Source organism: Rattus rattus, chromosome 1 (assembly GCF_011064425.1).
Source record: "Rattus rattus isolate New Zealand chromosome 1, Rrattus_CSIRO_v1, whole genome shotgun sequence".
Classification (NCBI taxonomy): domain Eukaryota; kingdom Metazoa; phylum Chordata; class Mammalia; order Rodentia; family Muridae; genus Rattus; species Rattus rattus.
The window spans coordinates 91,536,316-91,563,533 of NC_046154.1; the positions used below are offsets into that span (position 1 = coordinate 91,536,316).

The 27,218-nt window shown below is 46.6% G+C and overlaps 1 protein-coding gene across 1 annotated transcript in view; it reads right to left on the reverse strand.

The window, feature by feature from the left end:
• Snx30 (sorting nexin family member 30) overlaps nucleotides 1-27,218 on the reverse strand; it is a 91,931-nt gene that overhangs the window by 20,274 nt on the left and 44,439 nt on the right. Inside the window, exons 2-4 of the mRNA XM_032903415.1 lie at nucleotides 20,341-20,532; nucleotides 12,472-12,582; nucleotides 927-1,085 (exon numbers count right to left, since the gene is read on the reverse strand). Coding sequence (XP_032759306.1) covers nucleotides 927-1,085; nucleotides 12,472-12,582; nucleotides 20,341-20,532 — 462 coding nt within the window. The remainder of the gene's footprint in view (nucleotides 1-926; nucleotides 1,086-12,471; nucleotides 12,583-20,340; nucleotides 20,533-27,218) is intronic.

The window sequence follows — 27,218 nt, forward strand, 5'->3', positions numbered from 1 at the left end:
AGGAAAGTCACTCCAATTCTAGGTGCACAATAAAGCTTATGGTGTGACTGCACAGACCCCGCCTCACAAATCCGACAGACACCCATGGGGGTGGGTTCTGTAGTTAAAAGCTTTAGAATCTGCTGTGGTTCTGACCAACGTAGCATAGAGGCCATAAAGTACATGTGACATTTCCTCTAAGAATGGGTCCTATTAACTGGGAACTAAAGATTAACAGTCTGGTGGGGAAGGTGGGTGATTTGGGTGAGGTCTGTCTCTACAGCAAAAGGTGGATGACGTCTACCTCCACAAACAGAAAAAAAGTCATGAGATGCTTAACAGCGTCCACTCCCCGCCTTCTGGCTGAGAACCAGGTAACTCCTCTTCCCCTCTGTTTACTACTCCCAGTTCCTTAGCACTCTGGGCGCAGGGACCTTTGTGCACACCTTGCTGTGTGGGTGGCAGGCATGTGGTGGTCAGACAACAACCTTGTAGAACCGAGTCTTTTCACCTTTACAAGTCTGAAGAGAGGACTTGGCTCCTTAGGCTGCTGTAGTGGATACTTGACCCACTGAACCATCTTGGCAGCCCTGAAGAACACTGCTACCAAACATCCCGTGTTCTCTCTCTTTTTGCCTATTGTTAATAAGCCTACCAACCTGCCAACACTGCCAGAAGTGTTTAATGGACACTTGTGCTTTTGGCAAGACAGAATACTGACTTTCATTGCTACTGCGGGGGTGGGGGAGGGTGGGAGGCAGCCTAGTTCTCTGCTGGATTCTAAAAGAATCGGTGCCAATGCGATGGGCACTGAGAATGCAGAGGGAGAGCCTTTATGATGCCCACGTCAGAGGACCCCTTGTGGAAGTGGCTCATCAAAGAGCAGAGCGTTTAAGAAGGAGCCCAAGAACAAGCATTTTCAGGAACACACACAAAACTGCCTGTACCTTAGCAGTGAGGAACACATTGAAGTGTTCATTGAAAGAGAGCACCGGGTGATCTGTAATCCTTTTTAGGAATTTGTCCAACGCTTTTCTTCTGGTCTCCACAAACTCTTCTGAAAATCGATCCACGACACCCTTCACCACAAACTTCTCAGGAAGTGGCTATGAAACAGGAGGAAAATACAGTCATCAAGATGTAATCAAGAATAAGTAATTAAGCAAGAAAAGCTCACCAGGCCACCAAATTCCTACGGCAGGCTGTCCAAGTGTTGGTGTTGGTGTCAGTTGGTTTTTTGTCTGCTTTTTTTTTTTGAGGCAGGATCTCACGTAGTCTAGGTTAACTTCGAACTCGCTGTGTGCCTGAAGCTGACCCAACTTCTGCCTGGTCTTCAGACTGAGACTGCATTCACTTATGCCAAGCACTTACCGACTGAGCTGCACTTCCAGCCAGTGTTTAATCTGTTAGGCCTTTATGTTACCATCAACGAAGATTCATGGGACATGCAGCTGCAGTGCCCTGTCAGCACAGAACACTCGCACGGCCCCTGACTGAGAAGCCAACACCCGTTCAGTGAATGCAGTCATCCTGTCTTTACATATGCAGAGAAGATACAGACAGAAAGGTGGAAGACAATGTCTCAGAAAAGAGAGCAATGGCTGGGCAGACACTGTAGTTGGTAAAGTACCTACTGTACAAGCACAGGGATCTGAGTTCAAATCCCAGAACCCACGTTTAACGTGAAGGCCAGGTGTAGCAGTGTGTATTTGTGACACAGTGCTGAGGCTGCAGAGGCAGGCAGATCCCTGGGGCGCTGGGCTGCCAGCTTTGCCCACTCAGTAAGCTACTGCCCTGTGAAAGACTGCGTGTCCACCCTACTCCCACTCTCCCACCAAAAAAAAAAGAAAAGAAAAGAAAGAAAGGAAAGGGGTAGAAAATGCCAGAGGAACAACACCCAGGGCAGTCCTACACACACACAGCCAGAGACACACGCGTACCTACACTAGCTACCTATGCACACACAGATATACTACAGGGAGGCAGACATATCGAGCACACAAAAAATTATTAAAGTAGATTAAGATTTTGTTCCAGTTCAAAGGGTACAAGAGCACGGTAAAGAAATAAAGAAGTAGACAGGCTCCCAGAGCTGAAGACCGGTCTTAATTTCCCTTTTAGGTTTGTAATCAAAATGTAACTTTGCGGGGTTGGGGATTTTTAGCTCAGTGGTAGAGCGCTTGCCCAAGGCCCTGGGTTCAGTCCCCAGCTCCGAAAAAAAAAAGAAAAGAAAAAAAAATGTAACTTTGCCTCTCTCATTCAGTCTCTTTTTTCTGTCATAAATCTGTTAAACACTTTAAACTACCTGCTCACCCAGGGACCTTTGATCTTCAATTTATTTCCTTGGTAGCTTGCTCAAGTGAATGGTTAAAGGTTTCTCTCTTACTCCACCACAGGGAAAAGTGACTGCTAATGCACAACCTAAAAATACCTGGGTTCTGACAGGAAAAAAAAAGTTCAGGAGGATGCAGAGAAGAGGGAGCCTTACCTGCCTACTGCTGTAGGAAGGTGGACCATTCTGTTATGGAAACCAGTGGAATTTCTGCAGTGAAGTAAAAGCTGCCTTCCCTTGACAGTAAAATAACGCCTTTAATCCTGCACTCCAGGAGGCAGAGGCAGGCAGATCTCAGGGTTCCAGACCAGCCAAGGCTGCACAGTAAGACTGTCTCAAATCCAAAAACAACAAACGAAACCATCCCAAGTCCTGAAAATATCTCTTGGGACTTTTGCTGGACCACAGAGCCAGATTAACAACACACCCAAGACCACCTAAGTCTTGACTGCTAGCCTACTGAGCTCAAGCTCTTTAGCCAGCCTTTAGGGAACAATGTAACAACCATCTCACTTGCCTTGGGCTTTCCATGTAATCTGCATTTATGATCTAAACTAATGCATAGCTGTAACCTTAAATGATATATGCCTCCATGCCCCTGACTCAGAATGATGCATGTGTGTCATCTGCTGAATGCAGTAAACACAGAGACTGGAAGCGACTTTCTAAAATCTACCAAAAAGACTGAGTGCAACATGCACAGATACCGGTTGCTGAACAATGCTTCTAGTATTGTCTACTGTCTCATCAGTTGGCGCCAGTGATGTCATTCCTTGTAAAACTCTGTCAAGGATTTCCGTAAAGTAGCCCATTCCTTCCCATGTGATGCTTTCTGTGCTGCTGAACAAAGACAGAATGAAGTCCTTTGTTCAAGCACAGACACAGCTCATATAACTGACAGACACAGAAGACCCAGACACAGGGACAGGTTAACAAGACAGCCTTCAGGCAGGCACAGATTCAGATCATACAACAGAGGGCAGAAGACACAGGGAACATAAAGTAGACGATTAAAATATGGACCACTCCTGGTTAAATAACACCAAGGGGACGTGCTTTTATTTCTTTCCCTGATACCAATGCACTATTCGTGATTCAGAGCTAATCATTAATGTGTTTAATCTATCTATAAAAATCTGTTAAAAAAAAAAAAAAACAACCTGAAAACAGATCTACTAAATAACCCTGTTATGGGGCTGGAGAGATTGCTCCGTGGTTAAGAGCACTGACTGCTCTTCCAGAGGTCCCGAGTTCAATTCCCAGCAACCACATGGTGGCTCACAACCACCTGTAATGGGATCTGATGTCCTCTTCTGTGTGTCTGAAGACAGCGACAGTGTACTCACAGACACAAAATAAATAAATATGTCTTTAAAAAAAATAACCCTGCTATGCAGCAGGTGTCCATCAGAACACTGTGAGCCAACGCACACAGACCATTCCCACAGCTAAGCTAGGGGCGCAGGAGAAGGAAGGACGAGGGAAATGTGCTGTGCACACAGCGTGTCTTCTTCAGCCACAGAAGTTATGTCATTTACGGGAGACTGCAGATAACTAAGCATAGTGAGTGGATCAAGCCAGTCTCAGAAAAACAAGTATCACACACTCGCTTTCTCGTCTGTGGCATCCAGATTTTATACATACGTGAGCAAAATCATGTATGTGTAGACGACACGAATCTGTAAAAGAGAATGAACGGTGCTAATGGAAGGTGGAATGTTCAGGAGACCCCGTGTGCCTGTATGAAATGTCCTATGTGCCAGACCTCATGTCCACATGCACAGTGATAATATAATAAAAGTATTATAAACGCGTTTTAAAAGTGAACGAACAGGGGCAGTGATGAAGCTCAGCGACTTCCCCAGCCTACGAACAGCCAACGAGCACATGGCAAGATGCCCGCCCTAATTATCAGGGGCTGAATCAAAGCCATAATGAACTTATATGCTGTGACACACACACACACACACACACACACACACACACACACACACACACACACGTAATCTCAACATTCAGAAGATTAAGGCAAGAAAAACCTAAGACTGTACTGGGTTGCATAGCCAGATTGAGCTACATAACAGGTCCCTATCTCAAAAACAAACCAGCATCCACAAGTATTTGTACAGGTGAATGTTGGGGTCTAAAAAGAGCCTGCTTGCACATTACTACAAGACTCCATTGGAAACGTCAGGGTTTAATTTCGAAACACTCACATTACACATCGTACTTGGGAGTCTGTGGGGTATGTTCCAAATGCTTTTAGCTTCTAACCCTGGCCTGTGGTCTGAAATAAAAGTGTATTTCCTATACATTACCGCTTATTTCTAAAAGTAGGAAATCTATATGCAACTGCTCAGTAAAAGAGGAATGTCCAACTTCTTGTCTGAGTCTGAACTCTTGCCTTCATTCAACAAAAGCTTCCCGTGCACGCGCGCCATCGCTCACACCTGTGCCTTCCAAAACTTGATAGAAACCACTGCCGAATAAAGAGGCATCAAGATTAAAAGCCAAGCCATCAAGGACAGTAACTGCCAACCCTACGTTAATTCAAAATACTTGCAAGTTCAATCAGCATCTTAGTATTAATGTCCCTCCTGAGTAATCTAAAAGTGCCTCAAAGAAGGAGGGAGGCGAGGCTAGAGAGTTCACTGGACAAGAACACTCGCTGCTCCCGGCCCTGCTCCAGGGGACACAAATGCCTACTGCTGGACTCCATGGCATCTGCACACACACGGCAGATGGCACATACCTAGGTACACACGTGAATAAAACTGAAGTAAATATTTATTTAAAAAGTGGGGTTGGGTAGAAAAAGAAATCATTTTATCATTTTACATTGGGGAAACAGTTGTTGCAATACAAACTCTGATCATTAATTCCAGTGAGAAGAAGGCGCCATAGCAAGTACATCCTCTGTCCTTCAGGAAAAACAAACCTTCATTTTGCAAGTAGAACTCAACACCAAAGTGTTCGATAGATGAATGTAAGTCACCTCCCAAGCCTGTGCTTGCCCGTCTAAGCGTCCACGCGTCTGCTGTGCAGCGAGCTAGACTGAGGAAAGCAGCGGTGAGGCCGGCGGGCACAGGCAGAGGCACAGCAGAGGATGCTGGTTGTCTGGGGCGGGGGAGGGCATGGGAGGGGACTGCTTAGCTTACATAGATACACTGCTGTACATGAATAGCCTCTCTAGTGAACAGCATGGTGTGCACTTGAGTGTGTGCTAAAAAAGAGCTCAGGCCGTAGCCCGGTGAAAAGGATGAGGCCCCTTGGTTCGATCCCCAACACAGTCGAAAAGAAAAAGGTAAAATAGAACCCCCCGCCCCAAAAAGTAATTTTAATTCTCAAAGAATAAATACAAATATTATATTTTAAAAATGTGTTACGGGATGTGTCATGTTAAGTATTCATACGTGCAAGGATGCTTCTGAAGGGGTAGGTGTGCCCTGACTGTGATAACGCTCATGAAATTGCCCACATGTAAAATGTACATGTGTATTAATGTACAGAAACAATGTGGGACAAAGTCTCCACGGAGACTCTCGGATGCCTCCATTACATGATAAAAGACTGAACTGTCGGGGTTGGGGATTTAGCTCAGTGGTAGAGTGCTTGCCTAGGAAGCGCAAGGCCCTGGGTTCGGTCCCCAGCTCCGGAAAAAAAAAAAAAAAAAAAAGAACCAAAGGGGAAAAAAAAAAAAAAAAGACTGAACTGTCTTTACAGCACTCCACACACTTCCAGCTCCCAGCACACTTCGTTCTGTTTTTAAATTCCAGAGGAGCAAAGCAATATAAAAGAAAGGAATCTGTCAGAACACTGAAAGACTGTTGGATTTGAATCTGAAATGCCCCTTGCAAGGTAAAGGCTTGGTCCCTAGGCGGTGGCTTTTGGGAAGTGACTGGCAGCAGGTGGAGCTATTTGGGAAGTAGCAGGTCACTGGAGGGTGTGTCTAGGGGTCATACTTGGCCCAGGTCCTTCCTTACTCTGCTCTGCTCCCTGCCTGCTATGAGGAGAGCAGCTTCGGCCACTGATCCCAATGAGTCCTCCTCTGTCTCAGACTCAGAGCAACGGGTCCAACTAACCAGAGTTAGAAACTCTAAGCCAAAATGCACCCTTCTCTTCCTTTAAATGTTTTTTTTTTTTTTAAACCAGGTATTTGTCAGTGATGAAGAGTCTAACAGCCCATGTGCTGTTCGTGGTTTAGGACGTAGTTCAGTGGTGGGAGTGCATGCTCAGTATGTGGGAGGTGCCCCGTTAAACCCTCATGGGGGGTGGGGCAGACAGGATACTTTAAGCAGGCCAGGATTTGTGAAGACAAAGTAGAAAAGACTGAATTGAAAGTCAGTTTATAGATCATCTTGGGATTCTCCTCAGGCAAAAGAAAGGGGTGCGTCTAAGGAGCAGGAAACTGCTTTCCCATCAGAACCCATAAAGAACGCCAAGTTTGAAGTCACAGAGACTGGAAACAAAGCAGGTATCTTACAGTCCATGAGGAGAAGCGAATCGAGCATCCGGGTACTTTCCCAGAGCCACTATTTAACTGGCCACATCTTCCTATGGCTTCACTGAAGTCCAAGTTTAGTGCTGACTCCCACCCCTCACCCGGCAAGGAACTGGATATGGAACACGGGGTCCTGTTCATGCTGGGAATCGCTCAACCAGAGCTCTACCTCTCATTCCTTTAAAGAAATGGTTTTATCCCCACACTCTAGCCTAAGCAGCCAAATCAGAAAGCACAGCCATTCTCAGACATGTTTAACAACAGCCGATCTAAGACGGAGAGACGTAAACTGACGATGCCTCAAGACCACTCTCGCCTGTTTCCCAACCAATTCAAATATTCTAAAATTCCTTCACCACACACACACACACACACACACACACACACACACACACACACACACACACACACACACACACACACACACACACACACACACACACACACACACACACACACACACACACACATATATACACACACACACACACACACACACACATACACACACACACACACACACACACACACACACACACACACACACACACACACACACACACACACACACACACACACACACACACACACACACACACACACACACACACACACACACACACACACACACACACACACACACACACACACACACACACACACACACACATACACACACACACACACACACACACACACACACACATTAGAGAGAGAGAGAGAGAGAGAGAGAGAGAGAGAGAGAGAGAGAGAGAATTCATTTTTAAAGGGGCAAAGAGGGGACTAAAGAGATGCTCAGGTTTGACTCCTCGTGCCCACGTCTGGCGACTCACAAGCACTGTGACTCGAGCTCCAGGAGCACCCACACCTCTGGCTTCCAAGGGTATTGGCGCTCACACACCCACACACATATACATAACTAAAAATAAAATAAATCGTTAAGAAATTAAATGGACAACGAATCTGAACAGACATTTCTCCAAGAAGACATGCAAATATTCACCAAGAACATCACAGGATGTTCTTAGTTGTCAGGCAAATGCAAATCTAAAAAATCACGGTATGATGCCACCTCACACCCTCTAGGACAGCTATAATTAAAGACATAATAATCACTGTTTGTGAAGACGTAGAGAAACCAGAACTCACACACGGTGTGAGGGAATGTCAAATGCCTGGCAGTACCTCAAATGATCAAATACAGAATAACATATAATTTAGTAATTACACTTCTAGGTCTACATCCAAATACAATAACACTTGGCCACAGGAAGACTTACACACAAATGTCTGTCACAGTATTGTGCCTAAGAGCCAAAGGAGAAGACAGAGGAATTCCATTTGAGGGTGGACAGAGAACGTGGCATGCTCACACACGGACCATCACCTTACAGTAAGAAGGCAGTACTAGCCAGTGCTCCACTGTGGGTGACCCCTGGAACACGCTGAGTGTAAGAAAGATGCCACTGCCTAAGAGACAGAGTGCGGCCACCAGGCTCCAGAGAGAGGAAGCTGACGGGTGGGGATTTTGAGGCTTCCCTCTGAGGTGACAAAAGGTCCTGACACTGATTTGTTGGCTGTTCCACAAATCTGAATCCACTAAAGGCTTTGGAACTGTACATTTCAAATGAATGGGCTGAACATATGTGGCTTCAGTGGGACTTTTTAAAAAGGAGGGAACATAGAGCCGGAGAGAAGGCTCAATGACTAAGAGAGCACTCAGCTCTTCAGAGGGCCGTGGTTCAGTTCCCAGCACCCACATCCGGCAGCTCACAGTCACCTGTCTATACCTCTATCTCCAAGGACATGACTCCCTTTCTGACCTCCATGGGCACACACAGATGTGCACGACTGAAAGTAAAAACAAGGCACGCGCCTTTAATCCCAGCACTCGGGAGGCAGAGGCAGTTAGAGGCCAGCCTGGTCTACAGAGAAAGTTCAGGATGGCCAGAACTACACAGGGAAACCCTGTATCAAAACAAAACAAAACTAAGAACTCAGTGATAACACTTGTTCTTTCCGAGGACATGGGTTTGATTCCCAGCATCCGTGTGGTGATTCACAGCATCTGTAACTGCAGTTTCTGGAGATCTATTCTTCTGAGCTCCTTGGACACCAAGCACACATATGATACACATGCACATATGCAGGCAAACACACATAAAATAAAATAAGTCTAATAAAACACTTAAAAATAAATCCTCTATTACAGGAGACAGCAAAAGCGTAAACAATAATTATGCTGCACATTTACCTAGTTCTCCATCCTTGTTAAGATTTAGTTCTTTAAAACATTTCCTGTGTATGGGCTCTGCCTGCATTTATGTCTATGTTTCATGTATGTGCCTGGTGACCGTGGATACCACAGGAGGGTCCTAGCCCCTGGGACTGGAGTCATACACAGCTGTGAGCCGCCATGCGCATGTTGGGAACCTGGGTCCTCTGCAAGAGCACTGAGCCCATGAGCTAGCACCCGGTTTCTACTCAACCAAGTTCTCTTGTCCACCTCACCTATGCTCCTGCCAAGGTTAGCTGCCAGGACTGGTGAAGAATACACAGCTTGTGCTTAGACACAGAGAGATAACCTTGAACAGTTTCTGTAAGATGATTTGGGGCTGGAGGGTGGGGTAAAGCAAAAAGCTCATTCCTCACTTGACTTCTCTATTTAAACCAGTGATACTTTCCTAAATTAAATCTCTCCACTTTGGCTAAGTATCAAGAGTTTGTGAAGAAACTGAAGTCTGCCTGCTTCTAAAGCACCTTCTTGCCCACCATGCTACCCAACCGATGGAAACTACTGAAGAACATGGATGCTCCCTGACGCTGGAGACACATGCAGTGTGGCATGGGACCTGCAGACTGGTGGCACTCCATTTTACCAGCAGGTGTCACTCTCGAGCTTTTGATTCTCAAGGGCCAACCCACAAGGAAAAGGAAACACCCCTAGCAGCCGAGAGGGGAGCAAGGGAAAGAGAGAGAACAGAAACTCCTCAAGTCATATGACCCGGATTAACAGTTTACCACTGTGGCTTTCCTCTCCAAAACACCTTACTCTATTTTCATGGTCTAACCTAGAAGGCCTGGAGACAAATGTCCACTGGACCTTGCTAGCAAACCCACAAACTGTCAAAGGTTGTCAAAGACCAGGAAACCCTGAGAAACTGTTACAAGCAAAAACTGCCAAAGGGGCACAACCATGAGATGTCCTGGTAGGAAACCTAGAAGGAAACACAGCATTAGGCAAAGCTCCTCAACTCAGAACAAAGTAATAATAGTGACAAAGCTTATTAAACAACGATGACGACTAGTCATGACCAGTCATTAACTGTGACAAGCATCTCACACCTGTGTAGTGTCAGCCATGAATGCACAGTGCGCTGAGTACGAAAACCCTGTTCTCCTATTTTTACAACAACATGAAAACTGTTCTGAAATAGGAAGTGCATGTTGAAAACAGTATCACTAGCTACCAGTTTGGCCAAGTAGGAGTCTATTTCAAGGACTTGTTCCGACTGCTTTAAAATGACTGCTTCTTTTTCAGGCACGTTCTTTTTTTTTTTTTTTTTTTTGGTTCTTTTTTTTTCGGAGCTGGGGACCGAACCCAGGGCCTTGCGCTTCCTAGGTAAGCGCTCTACCACTGAGCTAAATCCCCAGCCCCTTCAGGCACGTTCTTAAGTGACTGGACGCAGGCCTAAAAGACCCGTCGGGACTCACAGTAGCAAAGGAAAAGTCTGGGAAAGTGGACCCCTCAAGGCCCATAACCTCCAGCCCAGTCCAGCCACGTGGATCACCTCCCTCACAACCCTAAAAACATCCAGTATTCGCCGCATCCAGCTGTGGTGGGTAGCAAGGAGGCCGGAAAGCACAGAAGCAAGGGGAGCCTGGGCAGCCCTGGAGGTTATTCAAACAAGGTCCTGTTAAAGGGTAAATTGGCCTCTGAAGATTCATATGTTCTAAAGTCCCCCAAAGTGATGGGGGCCCAAATAATAATTATCTCAACTTAAAGGCCTTGGAAAACCACCCGGTATGTATATTGATTATTCGGTCTTTAAAATTTTAGCTATCACCTATTTTTTTAAAAAGGCAGGGAGTTGTAAGGGGTGGGTCCTTTATGCTGCCTCAGTTCTGAGAGTGAGTGGTTTTCTTGCTCGAGTTTTAAATAAAAAGCTGTGGTTGTGAGGGATGGCGTGTTAGAGTTCTGCTCCCACAGGCCACAATCTGAAGCATCAGCTGTGTCTTCTGGGCAGGCAGCCACACCTCAGGAAGAATGCCTGCCAAGCAGGAGAACCAGCTTCGGTGAGACTCCTTTCAAGCATCAACCTTTCTGTTCCTGTTGTTGGTTTTTCCAGACACTGTCTCATACGTAGCCGAGACTGGATGGTACCCATTATGTAGCCCACGATGGCCTTGAACTCCCAGTAATGCTCTCCTGCCTCTGCCTCTGAAGTGCTAAGATCATAGGTGTAAACCAGAACACCCAGCTACAAAGCTTCAATCTTTTAAAGAGGCAGGGTATTAAGTATCCCCTTTTCAAAAAATAAAAAAGAAGGAAGGAAGGAGGGAGGGAGGGAGGGAGAAGGAAGGAAGGAAGTCTGTCATAATACAAGTGAAAATCTGAGCCAGGCACCATGGCTTTACACAGGGCTGAGGCAGGAGGATTGCCATAGGCTTGACAGTAACCTGGGTTGGACAGTAAGCTCGGGGCCAGCTTGAGAAATAAGGTAATATCATGTATTGGAAAAAAAGAAACTTGAGCATGGTGGTGTGTGTATTCCTGTAGTCCCAAATACACAGCGGGCTAATGCTGGCTGCAAGTTCAAGGCTCACCTAGGCTACAAAATGAGCTCAAGGCCAGCCTGGGTAACTTAGTAAACACTGCCTGCCTCAGAACAAAAGTAAAAAGAGCAGGGGTCCAGCTCAGTACAGAGCGTATGAACAGCAAGTGTGAGACCCTTGATTTAATCCTCAGTCCCACATAAGAGAGAGACATCAGAGACAGGGGAGGGACAGAGACGCTGAAGACGCTCCACAGTTCTGGAGCCCATGTGAAAACCTGGATGCCGTGGTACGCATCTGCAATGCTAGCACGCCTACAACTGAGAGTGAGGCAGAGGCAGGAGATTCACCACGTTCACGAACCAGCAGCCAGGACTACATGGAGTAGCAGAAACAAGAGAAACCATGTAGCAACAAGGTGGAAAGCAAGAGCCAGCTCCTGAAAGATGTGCTCTGACTTCAAATGTATGTTATGACATGCATGTGTATGCAGGAAGCCACACACATACACACACATGCCCACATACACACATGAACACACACACATACACACACCTACACATGAACACAAACACACAAACATACACCTACATAAACACACACACGTGCACATACACACACATACATTAATAGTACTTTTTTAAAGAAAGGAGGACGGGAGAAAAGAAAAAAGTAGAAATCTACCCCACCTTACCTAAGGCTGGCAGCACAGAGGAGAAGCTGAGAGTGTGAGCCACTTCACCTCTATCTTACACACTCTCTTGGTGACTGGATTCAGTATAAAATGCAAGTGAGCCTTCATGCCGAGGCAGAGAACTGAGCACCACCTGTGTCAGTCTAATTCGGGAAAAGCGAGAACAAGCGGCAGTGACTTACTACCTACGGGAATGAGATGAGTGGGCTGCGACTCTTCCAGTTTGCTCCTCAACCAGTCGAAATCCTGGTATCGTCGACGAACAGAATACTCTGGCAAGTCAAACTCCACCCGTGTGCTCTGCGAGTGAGAAGAGAGAGGGGGTGTGAGCAGGAGTGCTTTCTGGCTGGGGGAAGGAGACACACACTATTAGAAATCAAATAAGGCGAGGACACACTTCCTTCCGCCCGTGCACAGCCAAATGGCAGCGTTTACCAGCAGGAAACAAAGTCAAGGAGCTAGGATGGAGCCCAGCATAGTGATGCGGCCTTTAGTCTCAGCACTCAGGAGGCAGAGGCTGAGGCAGGCAGATCTCTGAGTTCAAGGCTGATCTAAAAAGCAATTTCCAAGATAGCCAAGGCCACACAGAAACCCTGTCTTGAAAACCAATTCATTTCATTTATCCATCCATCCATAGGAGCTAGGAAACATAAGATCATTGGTTTCATTGTTTTATGTATGTGTGTGTGTGTATGTGTGTGTGTGTGTGTGTGTGTGTGTGTCTGTGTGTGTGTGTGTGTCTGTGTGTGTGTGTGTGTTTTGGGTTTTTTGGTTTGGTTTGGTTTGGTTTTTTTGTTTGTTTGTTTTGTTTTTTTGTTTTGTTTTGTATTTTTTGAGGAGGAGGGTGTTTTTCTGTTTTCCTGCCTCAGGAAATGAAACTCAGCTATTCTTCAGAATTATCTAGAACATTTGATTCATTTCCTCCAGCTTAACTCTGAGAAGGTTGTAGGGTTTTTTCCCCCAGAATAATGCAATTTCAGATACTGCTGAGCCAGCACAAATCCGGAAGAGGAATGGTGCTCCACCTGTTACACATGCTGACAAGCCTTGCTGAAAGCTGAAGGAAGAGGCAGTCAAGTAGAGACTACAGAAGACTGCTCCCTCAGTGCACAGTCTGAGGCTTTCGCCAGGTGAGGTGTCACACACCTCCAATCCCAGCACTCAAGACATGTGAAGGAAATCTGTAAGTTCAAGGATAGCCTCGCTAGCCTTCACAGTGACGTCCAGGACAGGAAGGCTGCGGAGCAAGACAAAAACAAAAACAAACAAAGAAAAAGACATTTTGCTTGCAGAACAATGATGTTGACAGCATACTGCCATCAGGAAGATCTAGAAAAAATAACAAAATGCATTGTGTTTCAGAAAATGTTAACAATCTACCCTGATCCTGGATTTTTAAAGTTTTCTGAAATACATCACTTTAATAATAAACCATCTCTAAATAAAATTAAGTTATGCCAAAATATGATTTTACTCATTGACTGCTATCTCTTCTTGGATACACAGTTCATCCCTGGAAGGATACCAGCAATTGCTGATCTCAAATATGAGCTAAGGTACAAGACGAAAATGATCTAAGCTACATTTTACAAATGTATTCTTTCAAGCCCAAAGTCTGTTTTAGTCTGAGGCATTCAGAAGAATCTTAAAACAGCCATCGGTGACCACGGCTGTGAACAACAGCCCTGGCTCTGAGGTTGGGATGTCATTCTCCACAAAGCTGTGGACTTGGCCTGAGCAGAACCGGACGGGGAAAGCTGACCCTCAAGGACCGCACCAGCTCCCCATCCAGTCCCTCCAATCACAAGCACCTATGAAACACAGCCTTCTCCACGTCAAAGAGTGTGAAGACTCAGGGAAGACAGCACAAGGTACTACCAAGTTATCAGAAGACTTCACAGAGGAAGGGGACTGGGGAGGACATCAGGACCAGCAGGGCAGGCTCATCACTGATGGACCATGTTGTACTCTGTGGCCCCAGATCTCTGAACTGCACAGAGCCACCCCAAGTCCCCAACATTAAAAGCACCGAGGAGGACACTTTCAAGACCCCTCCCAACACCCAGAGACTCCAGAAGGAGAAGTGAGAAAGGAAAGCAAACTGGTTTCCATGTGAATGGGGAAAGGGCCTCTCCCTCCACCTTCTTAAATGTTCCAAGATAGAATCAATCACATTTCTTATTATGTTCGCCAAATCAATCCCAAAACCACCATTTCTGTAACATTTCTATTCCCTGAAATAAACCAATTCATGGTAGCTACACAAGGCACAGGTAGAAGCTGTGCTTTCGATACGCACATTTCTTATCCAGTCCCACGCTTCTGTCTGTCCAGGTCATGTTTGTTTATTTGTTTTAGTTTTTCAAGACAGGGTTTCTCTGTGTACCACAGAGTACACAGTTCCAGGACTGGCTGTCCTGGAAATTGCTTTTTAGATCAGGCTGGCCTTGAACTCAGAGATCTGCCTGACTCTGTTTACAGAGTCACCAGTGATCTCCAGTCAGACCTGAGACAGTAACCAAGTGCAGAGCGACTGTAAGCCCGCCATGCTGGGAGCTCAGCTGCTGCTCCTCGCGAGCACCTTTAGTCATCTCTGGAAACATCACCAACCCGAAATCCAATCCCCACCCAACAAGACAGCCTGGACCTGGACTCCACGTACCACAAAATGTCCCCCTTCCCACCAGCCTAGATGGCAAACGGCTCTGGGAAGCCCGATGCCCTACATATGAGTAGCTTCTATCCTACAGACAATATTATGGGCACCCTAAGATTTTGAATAGACTTTTTAACATTTTAAATTGTACAAAAACAGTCTCCAATGCCAAGAGAATCTATGGTAGGTTTAACGAAACTGGCCAAAACACTAAATTAATTTAGCCAACTATTAGTTTCAACAACAAACTCAGAAGCTAAGGCTGTCCTCTGATAACTCTTGTGCCTTTAGCAATGTCAGGTAAAGAGCAACACTTGACACCAGGATCCCTGACACTGCCAAGCGACTCCAACACTCCCAGCACCTCAAAGCCTCAACAGCCCAGCACCAGTTATGAAAAGGGGCAGACACCTCAAAACTTCTAAACTCTGCTCCAAAACCTCCCACCTATTCCTACCAGATGATCTTGTCACTCTGCCCCAGATAAAACTACAGCCACAAGCAAAGAATCCCTTTACTTCCTGTCACAAGACAAGCTTTCCTTCCTTTTCCCAGAACAATGGGGAAAGTGTGCGTCTCCTGTCAGAGGCCAAAGCACATGCTCACCCTGAGGGAAGCCTCACACTTCCTTCTTACGAGCTATCTTCACTCATGCCTACTTCTGCCAGCCCTGTCCATCTTAATTCTCCTTCATCCTCAAAAATAAAAACACATAAGCGTATTACAGACACAGCAGGGCGTAGCTCTGACTTCAGCACTCAGGAGGCACAGCAAGAGGATCAGAAAGAGTTCTAGGCAAGCCTGGGCTACACAGCAAGTTTGAAGTCAGCAAGGCTCTGTCTAACACACTTACACACACTCATACATACACACACACTCATACACACATATATGTGCACACACGTGAGCATGCACACAGCCACAGAGCTCTCTCACTGAAGCACACTCTTGCAGTCACTACTTTTTCTTGCTTCACTGCCGAGCTCACTGCTAACATCTTTTCTCCTCTTCCTCCCTTAGCTTTAATCAACTGCAAACCGCACCAGGGAAGCTCCTCAACCCATGGACACTCTAGATGCCTGAGGCATCTGATGAGAAACTGGCCAGAGTAAAGGAGCTGGAAATGACTGAGAAGCGACACCACCCTAGGTGTGCCTGTGGGTGACTCCCAATCCACTCCCACTGACAATGAAGGCGAACCCTCCCGTCAGTACAGCGCAATTCATAAGTCTCTGGACTCAAACTCCAGCCACAGCGCACATCAGCCACACGTCACTGAGCAGTTACATCCATGTCACTGTGTCTACACTCCATTTTAAAACTAAGAATAGCGGCAATATTCACAATAGCAGCTGCACAAAACAAACAATGGGGTGGCCTCGGAGAGAACAGGACTTCAGTCTCAGAGACGACAGCAAAATGTGCTGCCTGGAACTTGCTAGCACAGTGTATCTGCAATGCAGTAATGAGCCGGCTGCACACAAATGCTCACACAAATGCTCACTTTCACGAGAGAACAGAGAAATAGCATACAAGTCGCCACAGTTGCTTCTGACCGCGAGTTTATGGGCACGCTTTCATTGTACTGTCTTAGCTTACTTTCATTTCCTGTTTTCTACGACAGATCAATTACTTAAAATTAAAATTAAAATTCCACCACAAAATGGATGGACACATGGTTAAGTGTCCAATAATTAATTAGCTGTTACTGTGCTGTGACTTTCTAAGAGGCTGAAGAGAAAACAGCCAGGGGCTTGCGGGTACCGAGAAGGGGGCTGTGCTGACCTCCTGGTCACAGAGGAAGACAAGAACCGTAGAGATGTGATGCAGCACTCCATATCAAAATGCCTTCAGCTAATCTCAGGCAACACAGCTCTGTACCATGGCAAGAATCTGAATTAGAGGGGCCCGAGAGGTGACTCGGTGGTCGCTCAGAGGCTCCTCCTCCAGAAGACCCAGGTACGAACCCCAGCACCCACATAGCAGCCCATGGTCATCTGCAACTCCCGTACCAGGGGTCCAATGACTGCTTGTGGCCTCCAAAGGGCACCAGGCATGCAGATGGTACCTAGTCATACATGTAGGTAGAACACTCATGCATGTAAAGTAAAAATTTAAACATTAAAAAAAAAACAGTCTGGGCATAGTAGCACATACCTTTAATCCCAGCACTCAGGAGCCAGAGGTGGGCAGGTCTCTGTGAGTTCCAGACCAGGCAGGGCTACATAGTGATACCTCTCTTATCACCATCACCACCACCATCACTATCACCACCACCACCACCACCACCATCACCACCATCACCATCATCACCACCACCATCACCATCATCACCACCACCATCACCACCCCACCACCACCACCACCACCACCACCACCACCATCACCACCACCATCACCACCACCACCACCACCACCACCATCACCATCATCACCACCACCATCACCATCACCATCACCACCACCATCACCACCACCATCACTACCACCACCATCACCACCATCACCACCACCACCACCACCATCACCACCACCACCAACACCATCACCACCATCACCATCATCACCATCATTAGTTTCAGGCCCCAGAACAAGCAGATGATGTGCATATTTTATATACCAAAGCAGACCTGGACTCCAGGTTCTGCCAGCATCCCTTAGTCCATACCTAGCATACCCCATCTCCAACCCTGAACTCTCCAGCCCAGTGGCTGGGCTGCCCATCTCCCAGGGGCTCTTTGCTGTATAACTCAGAAATTTTCGTTTTTCTTCCCTTTTCCCTTTTCCCCCCCCTTTCTTCCCACCCCCTTTCTTTCTCTTCTGACTCTCTCTCTCTCTCTCTCTCTCTCCTCCTCCCTCCCTCCCTCCTCTCCTCTTTCTCTCCTTCCCCATAGTGACTTCCCTGGCCTCCTTCCCTGGGGCCATCAAATTCACCTGCCCAAGAGCATCTTCCCAATAAACCTGCATTTTTATATTTTTATACGTTTTTAGTCTGGCTTGAATTGGCCGCCACCACACTCACCCTTTAGAGGCTTACAGCACCTCATGCTCTATACCAACTCTGTCTGAGGACCTCAGCAGAGGGCAAGCCCCCATGTAGGCTCCCATGGCCCATCTTTCTCTTTCTCATTCCCAGATATCACTATCTATCATGATAATAAAGCGACAGGACTCGGTCGGCAGTGACTCCTCGCCCCGGTGGAAACCCAGGAATGTACCTTGGGAATGGCACTTTCTCAGCTACGAGGAGTCTAATTGCCCAGGAGAAAGGGCAGAAATAAGAATGCAGAGGGGAGGAGGTAGGCTAGGACCGAGGGAGAGGAGAGTGAGGGCAGGTGCATGAGCCAATGAACCAGGTAAGCCTGGCAGGGATCTCTGTGATGTGCGTGGCGGAGGACGGTCTGCAGTCAGGGGGGTAAGGACACTGATGTGCAGCAAGGAAGTCACCCCACCATCAGGCTGCTTACGCACCCAGAGACTCAAGGAAAGCAGGGTGAAAAGTAAGCTCACCCCAAGGGAAAGGAAACAAATGCTGAGAATTCCTGGAGCTATGCACATCACCCCAGGTCCTCCCTCATACATGTGTGAGTACCACCTGGGTGACAGGTGCACACGCATGGAAGGACAGTGTGCACCAGGTGCGAAAAGATGGGTGGGTGACTTTAAAAGCTGAGAGTGGTTTAAAGGTACACACACACACACACACACACAAAGAGATTTGTATAATACTGCATAATTAGGCAGAGGCCCAGAGCTAAGTGTAGTGATGTAGACAAGGAAGGGCTTCAGCAGCACCGTCCACTGGGAGGAAAAGCAAGAGAGCACATGCACTGAAGCCCACGCAGTGTGCACTCTAGGAACACGTGTGCCATAAATAAAAGGGAGAGGTGGAGGCACACCACTGCACTGATCCTTTAGTGTGAGAAGACTGTATTCTTTACAAGTAAATTATATCAAGAATATGAACTCTGTAGCCTTAAAAACTCTGTTAGAAACACACTTACCAATTCTGTAGCCCCATACAAGCTACTCAGTTTCCTCACCTATGAAATTCTAACTAACACAAGCCTTTTAGGGTTGCTGTGAGAACTGTTCAGTTCAACCCAATGCTCTGCCCTCTGTCTGTCTGGTAGAAGGAAGGCCTGGCAGACCATCACCAGGCTGGGGTTCAAGCCCCGTCTGTCTTTAACTGCATTTAGGCCAAATTGCAATCAGGGTGCCATTACAGAGGTTTAAGTGGGTATAATGTCATGCATACTGTGAAATGGGCACATTAAGCAAGACTGCCACATGATGCAGAGGCATTGTAGGGATGAAATGTTTTATTTAAACTACTTCGGCCACACTGCCTCCTCATTTTAAGAATAAAAACTTATAAATATAGGCTCCTTTTAACTTTTAATATAACCATTCTCTCCCACAACTATAGTAAAAGTAACCAGAGGAGACAAAGCAGAGGCAGAGGGAGGGTCTCAGTTCACACACAGCAGAGGGAGGGTCTCGGTTCACACACAGCAGAGTGAGGGTCTCAGTTCACACACAGCAGAGGGAGGGTCTCAGTTCACACACAGCAGAGGGAGGGTCTCAGTTCACACACAGCAGAGGGAGGGTCTCAGTTCACACACAGCAGAGGGAAGGTCTCAGTTCACACACAGCAGGGAGGGAAGGTCTCAGTCTCACACACAGCAGAGGGAGGGGTCACACACAGCAGAGGGAGGGTCCTCAGTTCACATGCATGCAGGGGGGTGGTCTCAGAGGGAGGTCTCAGTTCACATACAGCAGAGGGAGGGTCTCAGTTCACACACAGCAGAGGGAGGGTCTCAGTTCACACACAGCAGAGGGAGGGTCTCAGTTCACACACAGCAGAGGGAGGGTCTCAGTTCACACACAGCAGAGGGAGGGTCTCAGTTCACACACAGCAGAGGGAGGGTCTCAGTTCACACACAGCAGAGGGAGGGTCTCGGTTCACGCACAGCATTGTTCTAGGCTGCCTCCTACCACTATGATAAACACCATGACCAGACTTGGGAAGGAGAGGGTCTTATTTGGCTTACACATCCCAATAAAAGTTCATCACTGAGGAAAGTCAGGGTAGGAGCTTTGTGGCAGGAATTGGTGCAGACCATGGAGCAAGGGAGGCTGCTAACTGGCTTGCGCCTCCAGGCTCTTGTTTGCTACCTTTCTTATACCTCACAGGACCATCTGCCCAGGGGTGGCCCCATCCACCCTGGCCTGGGCCTTCTTATGCCAATCATTAACTAAGAAAAGGCTCCCTACACTTGCACACAGGCCAGTCTTACAGAGTCATCTTCTTAATTGAGGATCCCTCCTTCAGATGACCCTAGCCTGTGTCAACTGACCAAACGCAAAAGCAGGTCTGGACCCGACATTCAGAGACCTACTTTGGTGGTGATCCTGTACGTGATGTAGGTCTCCATTGTGCAGACATGCTTCTTGGGATCATCAACTGTGACAAAGAGATCTCTGGTTTCACCATCAATGTCATCATCCAGCTGAAGTCTGTTCAAAAGCGAAGATGAAGAAGCTGGGCTTGAAGTGCCTGCTGGAGTACCACCATTGGGCAATATGAGATCCTGGAAGGAGAGAAGAACATCCTTACAGACCATGGGGACAGAGAACCTCACCAACTGCGCTGCTGCGGCCTGAAAACACCTCAACAACTGTGAAAGCACCAGTGCTTCTGTTCACTCCGTGTGTTTTGAATGAATGTCAGAGGAGGACCTCAAGCAGGAGCTGGAGCAGAAGCCATGGGGGCATGCTGCTTACTGGCTTGCTCTCCATGGCTTGCTCAGCTTGCTTTCTGGTAACACACCAGGATCACCTGCCCAGAGATGGCACCTCTCACAGTGGGTGTGGCCTTCCCACATCAATCATTAGTCAACAGTGTCCACAGACCTGCGTACAGACAATCCGATGGAGGTATCTTCTCAATTGAAGTTCAGTTTCCCAGGCGACTTTAGCTTATATCAAGTGGACAAACCCTTGAGAACCAGCACGTTAGCCTATCATATAATCTGTTCTCTTTGTATTTAATTTAAAGTTTCAGGGGTTGGGGATTTAGCTCAGTGGTAGAGCGCTTGCCTAGCAAGCGCAAGGCCCTGGATTCGGTCCCCAGCTCCGAAAAAAAGAAAAGAAAAAAAAAAGTTTCAGATTTAAAAAGATCAAAGAGATTGTCAGACAGAGAAATGTCAGAGAGGGATGGAAGGAAGGAGGGAGGGAAAGAAGGAGGGAGGGAGGGAGGACAGGCAGGCAGAAAAAAAGGAAGGAAGAAAAAAAGAAAGGCCAACAGACTTACAAAACAACTGCTTTCATTCTCTTTCCACCTTAGGGTGAAGGCCTAAAGCTACCTGAGTAAATTATATGTTAAGAATTTGTTACAAATATAATAACATTTTTAAAAGGCTATGGCGCATGGCACTATTAGGAGGTGTGGCCTTGTTACAGAAAATGTCACTGGGGTAGACTTTGGGGTTTCAAATGCTTAAGCCCAAGTCAGACTCCCCCTGCAGCCTGCTGATTGGATGTAAACTCTTAGCTACCTCTGCAGCACCAGTCACCATGCTTCCTGCAATGACCATGATGGACCAAACCTCTGAACCTGTAAGGCAGCCACAATTAAATGTCTCCCCTTATAAGGGTTGCTATGGTCTGTCATCTCCTCCCAGCAACAGAAACCCTAACTGAGACAAACGCCCAGTCTCACGGTTTCTGCTGTGCTAGGACTTCACAAGGGAGCAGAGCCCTGAACATTACCTCCTATAACACTGCAAGACAAAGACTGAAACTGTGGCAAGAAAGTGACATGATAGCAATGGAAAGGCATTGGTGACCCAGATCATAGGGTGGGGTCAAGGAAGTACTCTGGAGGCTGGTGTGACCTGTCCCCTAAAAGTCTCTGGAACAGTGAGGCTACCACTCTGACTGCACCCATGACAGCCTCGCAAGATTAGCAAGTCAGCCATGATCTCTGTCTATGAGGACACAGACTGAAAAGAAGACCTAGCCTGCCTTAGTGTTTGCTCTGCCAGCAGTGAGCCCATGTTCCTACCAAGCCGAATCCCTTCATGGAATTTCTCCAGCCCCTTTGCCTTCTTCTTCTCCATTCTGCGGCCATAAATCCTTCTAGGTAAACATGAATCCTGTTTTTAAAGCCAGTCAGGTAAAGTCAACATTTTTCTTCGGGGTCATAAGTTTATCACAAAATGATTCTCAAGACATTGCCCCAGGAGAAATAAAAGCAACAGGAAAACATGAATTGCTTAGGGGAGATGAGCAAGGGTTGGGTGAACTGAAGGGCCCGGTGTCTCAGGCCAGCAGAGGCCTCCGCAGTGGAGTCTGCAGTGACCTGGTCTCTCTAGTGGGTATCTCATGCTAGCAGCACCACCTATGACCAACATGAATGCAGATGCAGTTTGCCACACCACAGCTAGGGTGCTTCAAAACTAAACCAAATCCAAGGCTAGAAAGCTGTTAGCAGAGGGTACCCAGGTAGGGTAGCTCACAACTGTCTGTGACTCCAGCCCTGAAGGGCATCCTCAGATACCTGAGCTCATGTGCACAAACTCATACACTGACATAATATATATGTACGTAATTAAAAATAAATAAGTAAAGACAGCAAGTTCCAGGACAGTCAGGACTATTACACAATGAGGACCTGGCTTTAAAAAAAAATGTTTTAAAAATATATAAATCCAAATATGTCAGCTTCCTTGCTTTAAATTCTGAAAACCATCCCATTACACAAGTCTAAACTCCCTCCCATAGAGCAGACACTGCTCACGCGCCCCTCCTCCACACCACTTCTCTGCCTGAGTTCCTCCTGCTCTGAGTTCCTGGTCTGCTTCTGGCTGACCCTGGCTCACTGTGACCTCACGGTCTCTGTACTGTATGTTCTCTCTCTCTCTCTCTCTCTCTCTCTCTCCTCTCTCTCCTCTCTCCCTCCTCCCTCCCCCTCCCTCCCTCCCTCCCTCCGTGTGTGTGTGGGGGAGGTATCCCAGATCCCGATGTGGCTACCCCCTCTCTTCATACAGGCTGCTGCTCAAAGATACCTGCTTAAGAGGCCTTCTTAGTCCAACAAAATATAAAAGTGGCCCCTGTATTCTTCCATCACTCTTCAGCTCTTCTCCAGCTTTCACAGGATTATCACTATTGGAACTTTATTGCATATTCACTGACTTGACTGACTCTCTACTCATCTGTAAATTCCACAAAAGCAGAGACTATGCCTTACAGGGGATAGTCAAAAGGTGGTGATGAATACATGAGTCTTAGAACAACAGAAGAGGGTTGGAGAGACGGCTCAGCAGTTAAGAGCACCGACTGCTTTTCTAAGGTCCTGAGTTCAATTCCCAGCAACCACATGGTGGCTCACAACCATCTGTATGGGATCAGATGCCCCCTTCTGGTGTGACTGAAGACAGCGACCGTGTACTCATATACATAAATGAATAAATCATTAAAAAAAAACAACAAAAGATACCCAATAGACACCTGGGAAGTAAGAACACCTGCAAGGGTAACCTGAGCCACACTGCCCACGTTAAAAGCTTGACTCCACTAGCCGGTTCCTTAGCTCTCTCATTTGCAATAAGGATACTGCAGCACTGAGGGGGTCAGTATACGGAAGTATAGAGGAATTTTAATCCAATAACATGGCTGCTCAGGCAGGGGATCCCATCCAAAGTTATGATGTGGCTGGAATGCAGACAGCTGCACACCTTTAATCCCTCTGGCTGGAATACAGACACACCCTTAGTATACACCTTTAATCCCAAATAATGGCAGCTAATTGAGAAGTAGACAAAGTGATGAATCAGAGGAAGATTTGACAGAATGAATCAGAGATAGGATATGCCCAACTCACACAAGAGCAGACAAGAAAGAGATGCTACTTACAAGTAGTGGGAGAGAGGAAAGTGCAGAACAGTTTGGTTCAGTGCACATCAGGAGAGTACAGTTGAGTTCGGTTCAGCACATGGAGTTCAGAGGCAGTCTTTTCAAGCAGAACAATTCAGTCAAAAGCCAAGAGAAGCCAATTTGAATCAATCAGCTTGGAGAGGAGGAGTTTGAGCCAGAACAACTGAGTTGAGCCAGCTAGCCAGAGTTCAGAAAGAGCTAGAAAGGGTGAGCTTACTCAGCAGTAAGTCTCAGGCCTGTGTTAGCAGATGGAGGCTGGAACGTGAAGACTTCAAGGACCAGGCTAGCAGAAGTTTAGATTGCACAGAGGCTAGAAGCATCTAGGCAAGGGGTAATTAGATAAAAAACGTTCTAGGCTCAGCCCAAGCCGTGTATTCATAAAGCTTGAGCATGGTTCTCCTCTCATCACTTCAGCTGAGGAAGTACATGCGACATCACACTTACAGGGGAGTAACCAGAGGGGTGTGTGAACCACGAGAGCATGGCTAGCTGCGCGTCACTGTTTAGTCAAGTTGATTTGTCTTTTATGTACCTTTACATTTCATTATAAACATGGGCACATCAATGTTACTGAAAAGAAAAATCACAGTAGAGACGTAGCTGGTACCTCAAATTCATTTTCTTACAGTAGGTTTTATCATGCCAGCACTTATCTAGAATAGCCCTTGTGAGCCGAGGTGACTGCTTGCTGATGAAAACCAAACAAAACACTCATTGCTGTAAAGCGTCAGCTCTCACCTGGAAGAACATTCCTTCCTCTGTCCCCAGCCTGTCACCCCAAGGGAGACACAGGAGAAATACATTCCTTCCTCTGTCCCCAGCCTATCACCCCAAGGAAGACACAGGAGAACTACATTGCTTTACAAATTCCTCTGGTCCAAAGATTTTTCAGTTTCAAGATGTTATGGCCATCTGTTGGCAAGATGATTAACAGAAATCTCTGGCAAGATTCTTCATTACGTTAAACAGAGGTTTATGAAGGCAGAGTGGCATCTACTGGGAGCCAATACAACAGTAAAAACACAAGCCATGCTAAAATAGTACAGCTTCTCTATTTACACCACTGAGAAAATTTGGGGCAATGTGATGACACCGTTTCAGAAGAACCTGGCAAAGTGGCTCAGGGGGACCCACAGGAGCAAAGGACAGCACTCTGTCCACAGTCTGTACCTGCTTGGTTTGTCCTAACTCTCATGCACAGAGAACACCTAAAGAAGGAATGTCCTATACAGATCAAACAGATGATTCTGCAGTGAACTTCAACTTAAACCCACTACGGAGAATTAACTCAAAGGGAAAAACCTCAAAAGTATGCTTGTCAAAGATACTCAGAACAGAACAGCAAACACCATGAAACCTGTTAAATAACCAGGACCCATGGTGTTTACTGCAGCAAGACAAAATGTTATACACTCGTTATAAAAGCTGGGCAGAGAGGAAAGTGCCTGTAATCCCAGCACTGAGGTAGCCGAGGCAGGAGGATTACAAGTTTAAGGCCAGTTTGCACTGTAGAGTGGACAGATGGGTGGGTGGATGGATGGATGATGGGTGGGTGGATGGATGGATGATGGGTGGGTGAATGGATGATGGATGATGGGTGGGTGAATGGATGATGGATGATGGGTGGGTGGATGGATGGATGATGGGTGGGTGGATGGATGGATGATGGGTGGGTGGATGGATGGGTGATGGGTGGGTGGATGGATGGATGATGGGTGGGTGGATGGATGGATGATGGGTGGATGGATAGACAGATAACAATTATAAATCTAGACTTCCAGACAATCTCAGTAAGTTAACCACAGCAGCTTACATCCTCTCCTTTCTACCCTCAGATGCTAACTTAGCATCTAAAAAGGCAACCAAAAGAACTGGGGAAGAGGTGATAGGAAGAGCAGTATGACTCTAGAAATCAGGAGAGGGTCAGCCAAGTGCCAGACTCTGTAAAATGTTCTACTAGACACAGCTGGGACACTGCTGAAGAGGGAACTACAAGGCCCCTTTAACAGTTTTTGAGGTTACTCACTGTCACTGAGACTCACAAACAACTCCTTCATATGCACCCTAATTGGAAAGATGCATTTGCCGGGTGGGGTAGGCAAGACAGTGAGACAAAGGAAGGTTTCTGGCTGAGGTGCACAAGGGCAAAGCACAACAGGGGATCACCAGCAGGGGGCACCCTGCCCTCAAGGCTTTGGTGCACCATTGAGAGCAGTTGAACCTAGACAGACAGCTCTGGACAAGTTCACAGGCACAAAACAGACGTAGCTGAAAACACGCAGGGGTGGGCTCTACATGGAAATCAGGCCACTGGGAGCCCAGACCCTGGGATGAGCCAAGCCAACTTTCCTCTACAGGAATGCTAGGACCCTGACTTCCTTCCCCTCATCCTTTTCCTGTTTGATGGTTACAAGTAGAAACTCAGGAAGACACTTTTAGCAACATCAAGCAGAAACAGAGGCACTCCAACTCACCTGTTCCAATGCAAAGCCAATAGCAGACGTGTGTTATTACCACATCAGCCATGAGTAAACAAACTAGAAAGAAAATAAAAACCTTACGCCTGCATTACCTCATCATCCTAACCCAAGAAAACAAACACAGGGGGAGTCAGAGCTCACACAGCAGATAAAGACATGCACACAATAGCTTTATCCCACAGATGAACAATAGGCCACGTCTACTCTGTGCTCCCCCTTTTTTTTAAAGTGTGAAAGCTTAAAACACATACTGAAAACAAGGAAAAGTAACAAAGCCGACATCTGATTGAAGATGGACTAGATAAAGTAAAACTTACAAGGTCTGACCAACATAGAAAGAAGAAAAATATAACTATTTAGATCTTATTTCTGTATCTGATTACAAGTGATATATATGTATATTACAAGTAACTATACCGTAAGTCCATAAAGCCACAGCTGGGCTGTCTGGGGGACGGACAGATGCACAGCTGAAAACAATGACCACCAAGGTCAGAGGGTTTGCAGCTGAGCCCAATGAGCCCAAGGCCTCCTTAGTCAAATATTCCAAGACACAGAGAAACATGGAGAAACCTCCCAGGCCATCTTATGAGAGTTAACCACTAATCTGCTTTCAAAAAAAATTTTTTTTTTTTTGGTTCTTTTTTTTCGGAGCTGGGGACCGAACCCAGGGCCTTGCGCTTCCTAGGCAAGCGCTCTAACCACTGAGCTAAGTCCCCAACCCCCAAAATTTTTTTTAAAAAGGAAATTACTATATATACCAACAATAAAGTAACAGTCAAAACCATATTTTAAAACTTATGGCTTATGTGTTAGTTTTTTGTTTGTTTTTATTTTTGAGTTTCTGTTTTGTTTTGTTT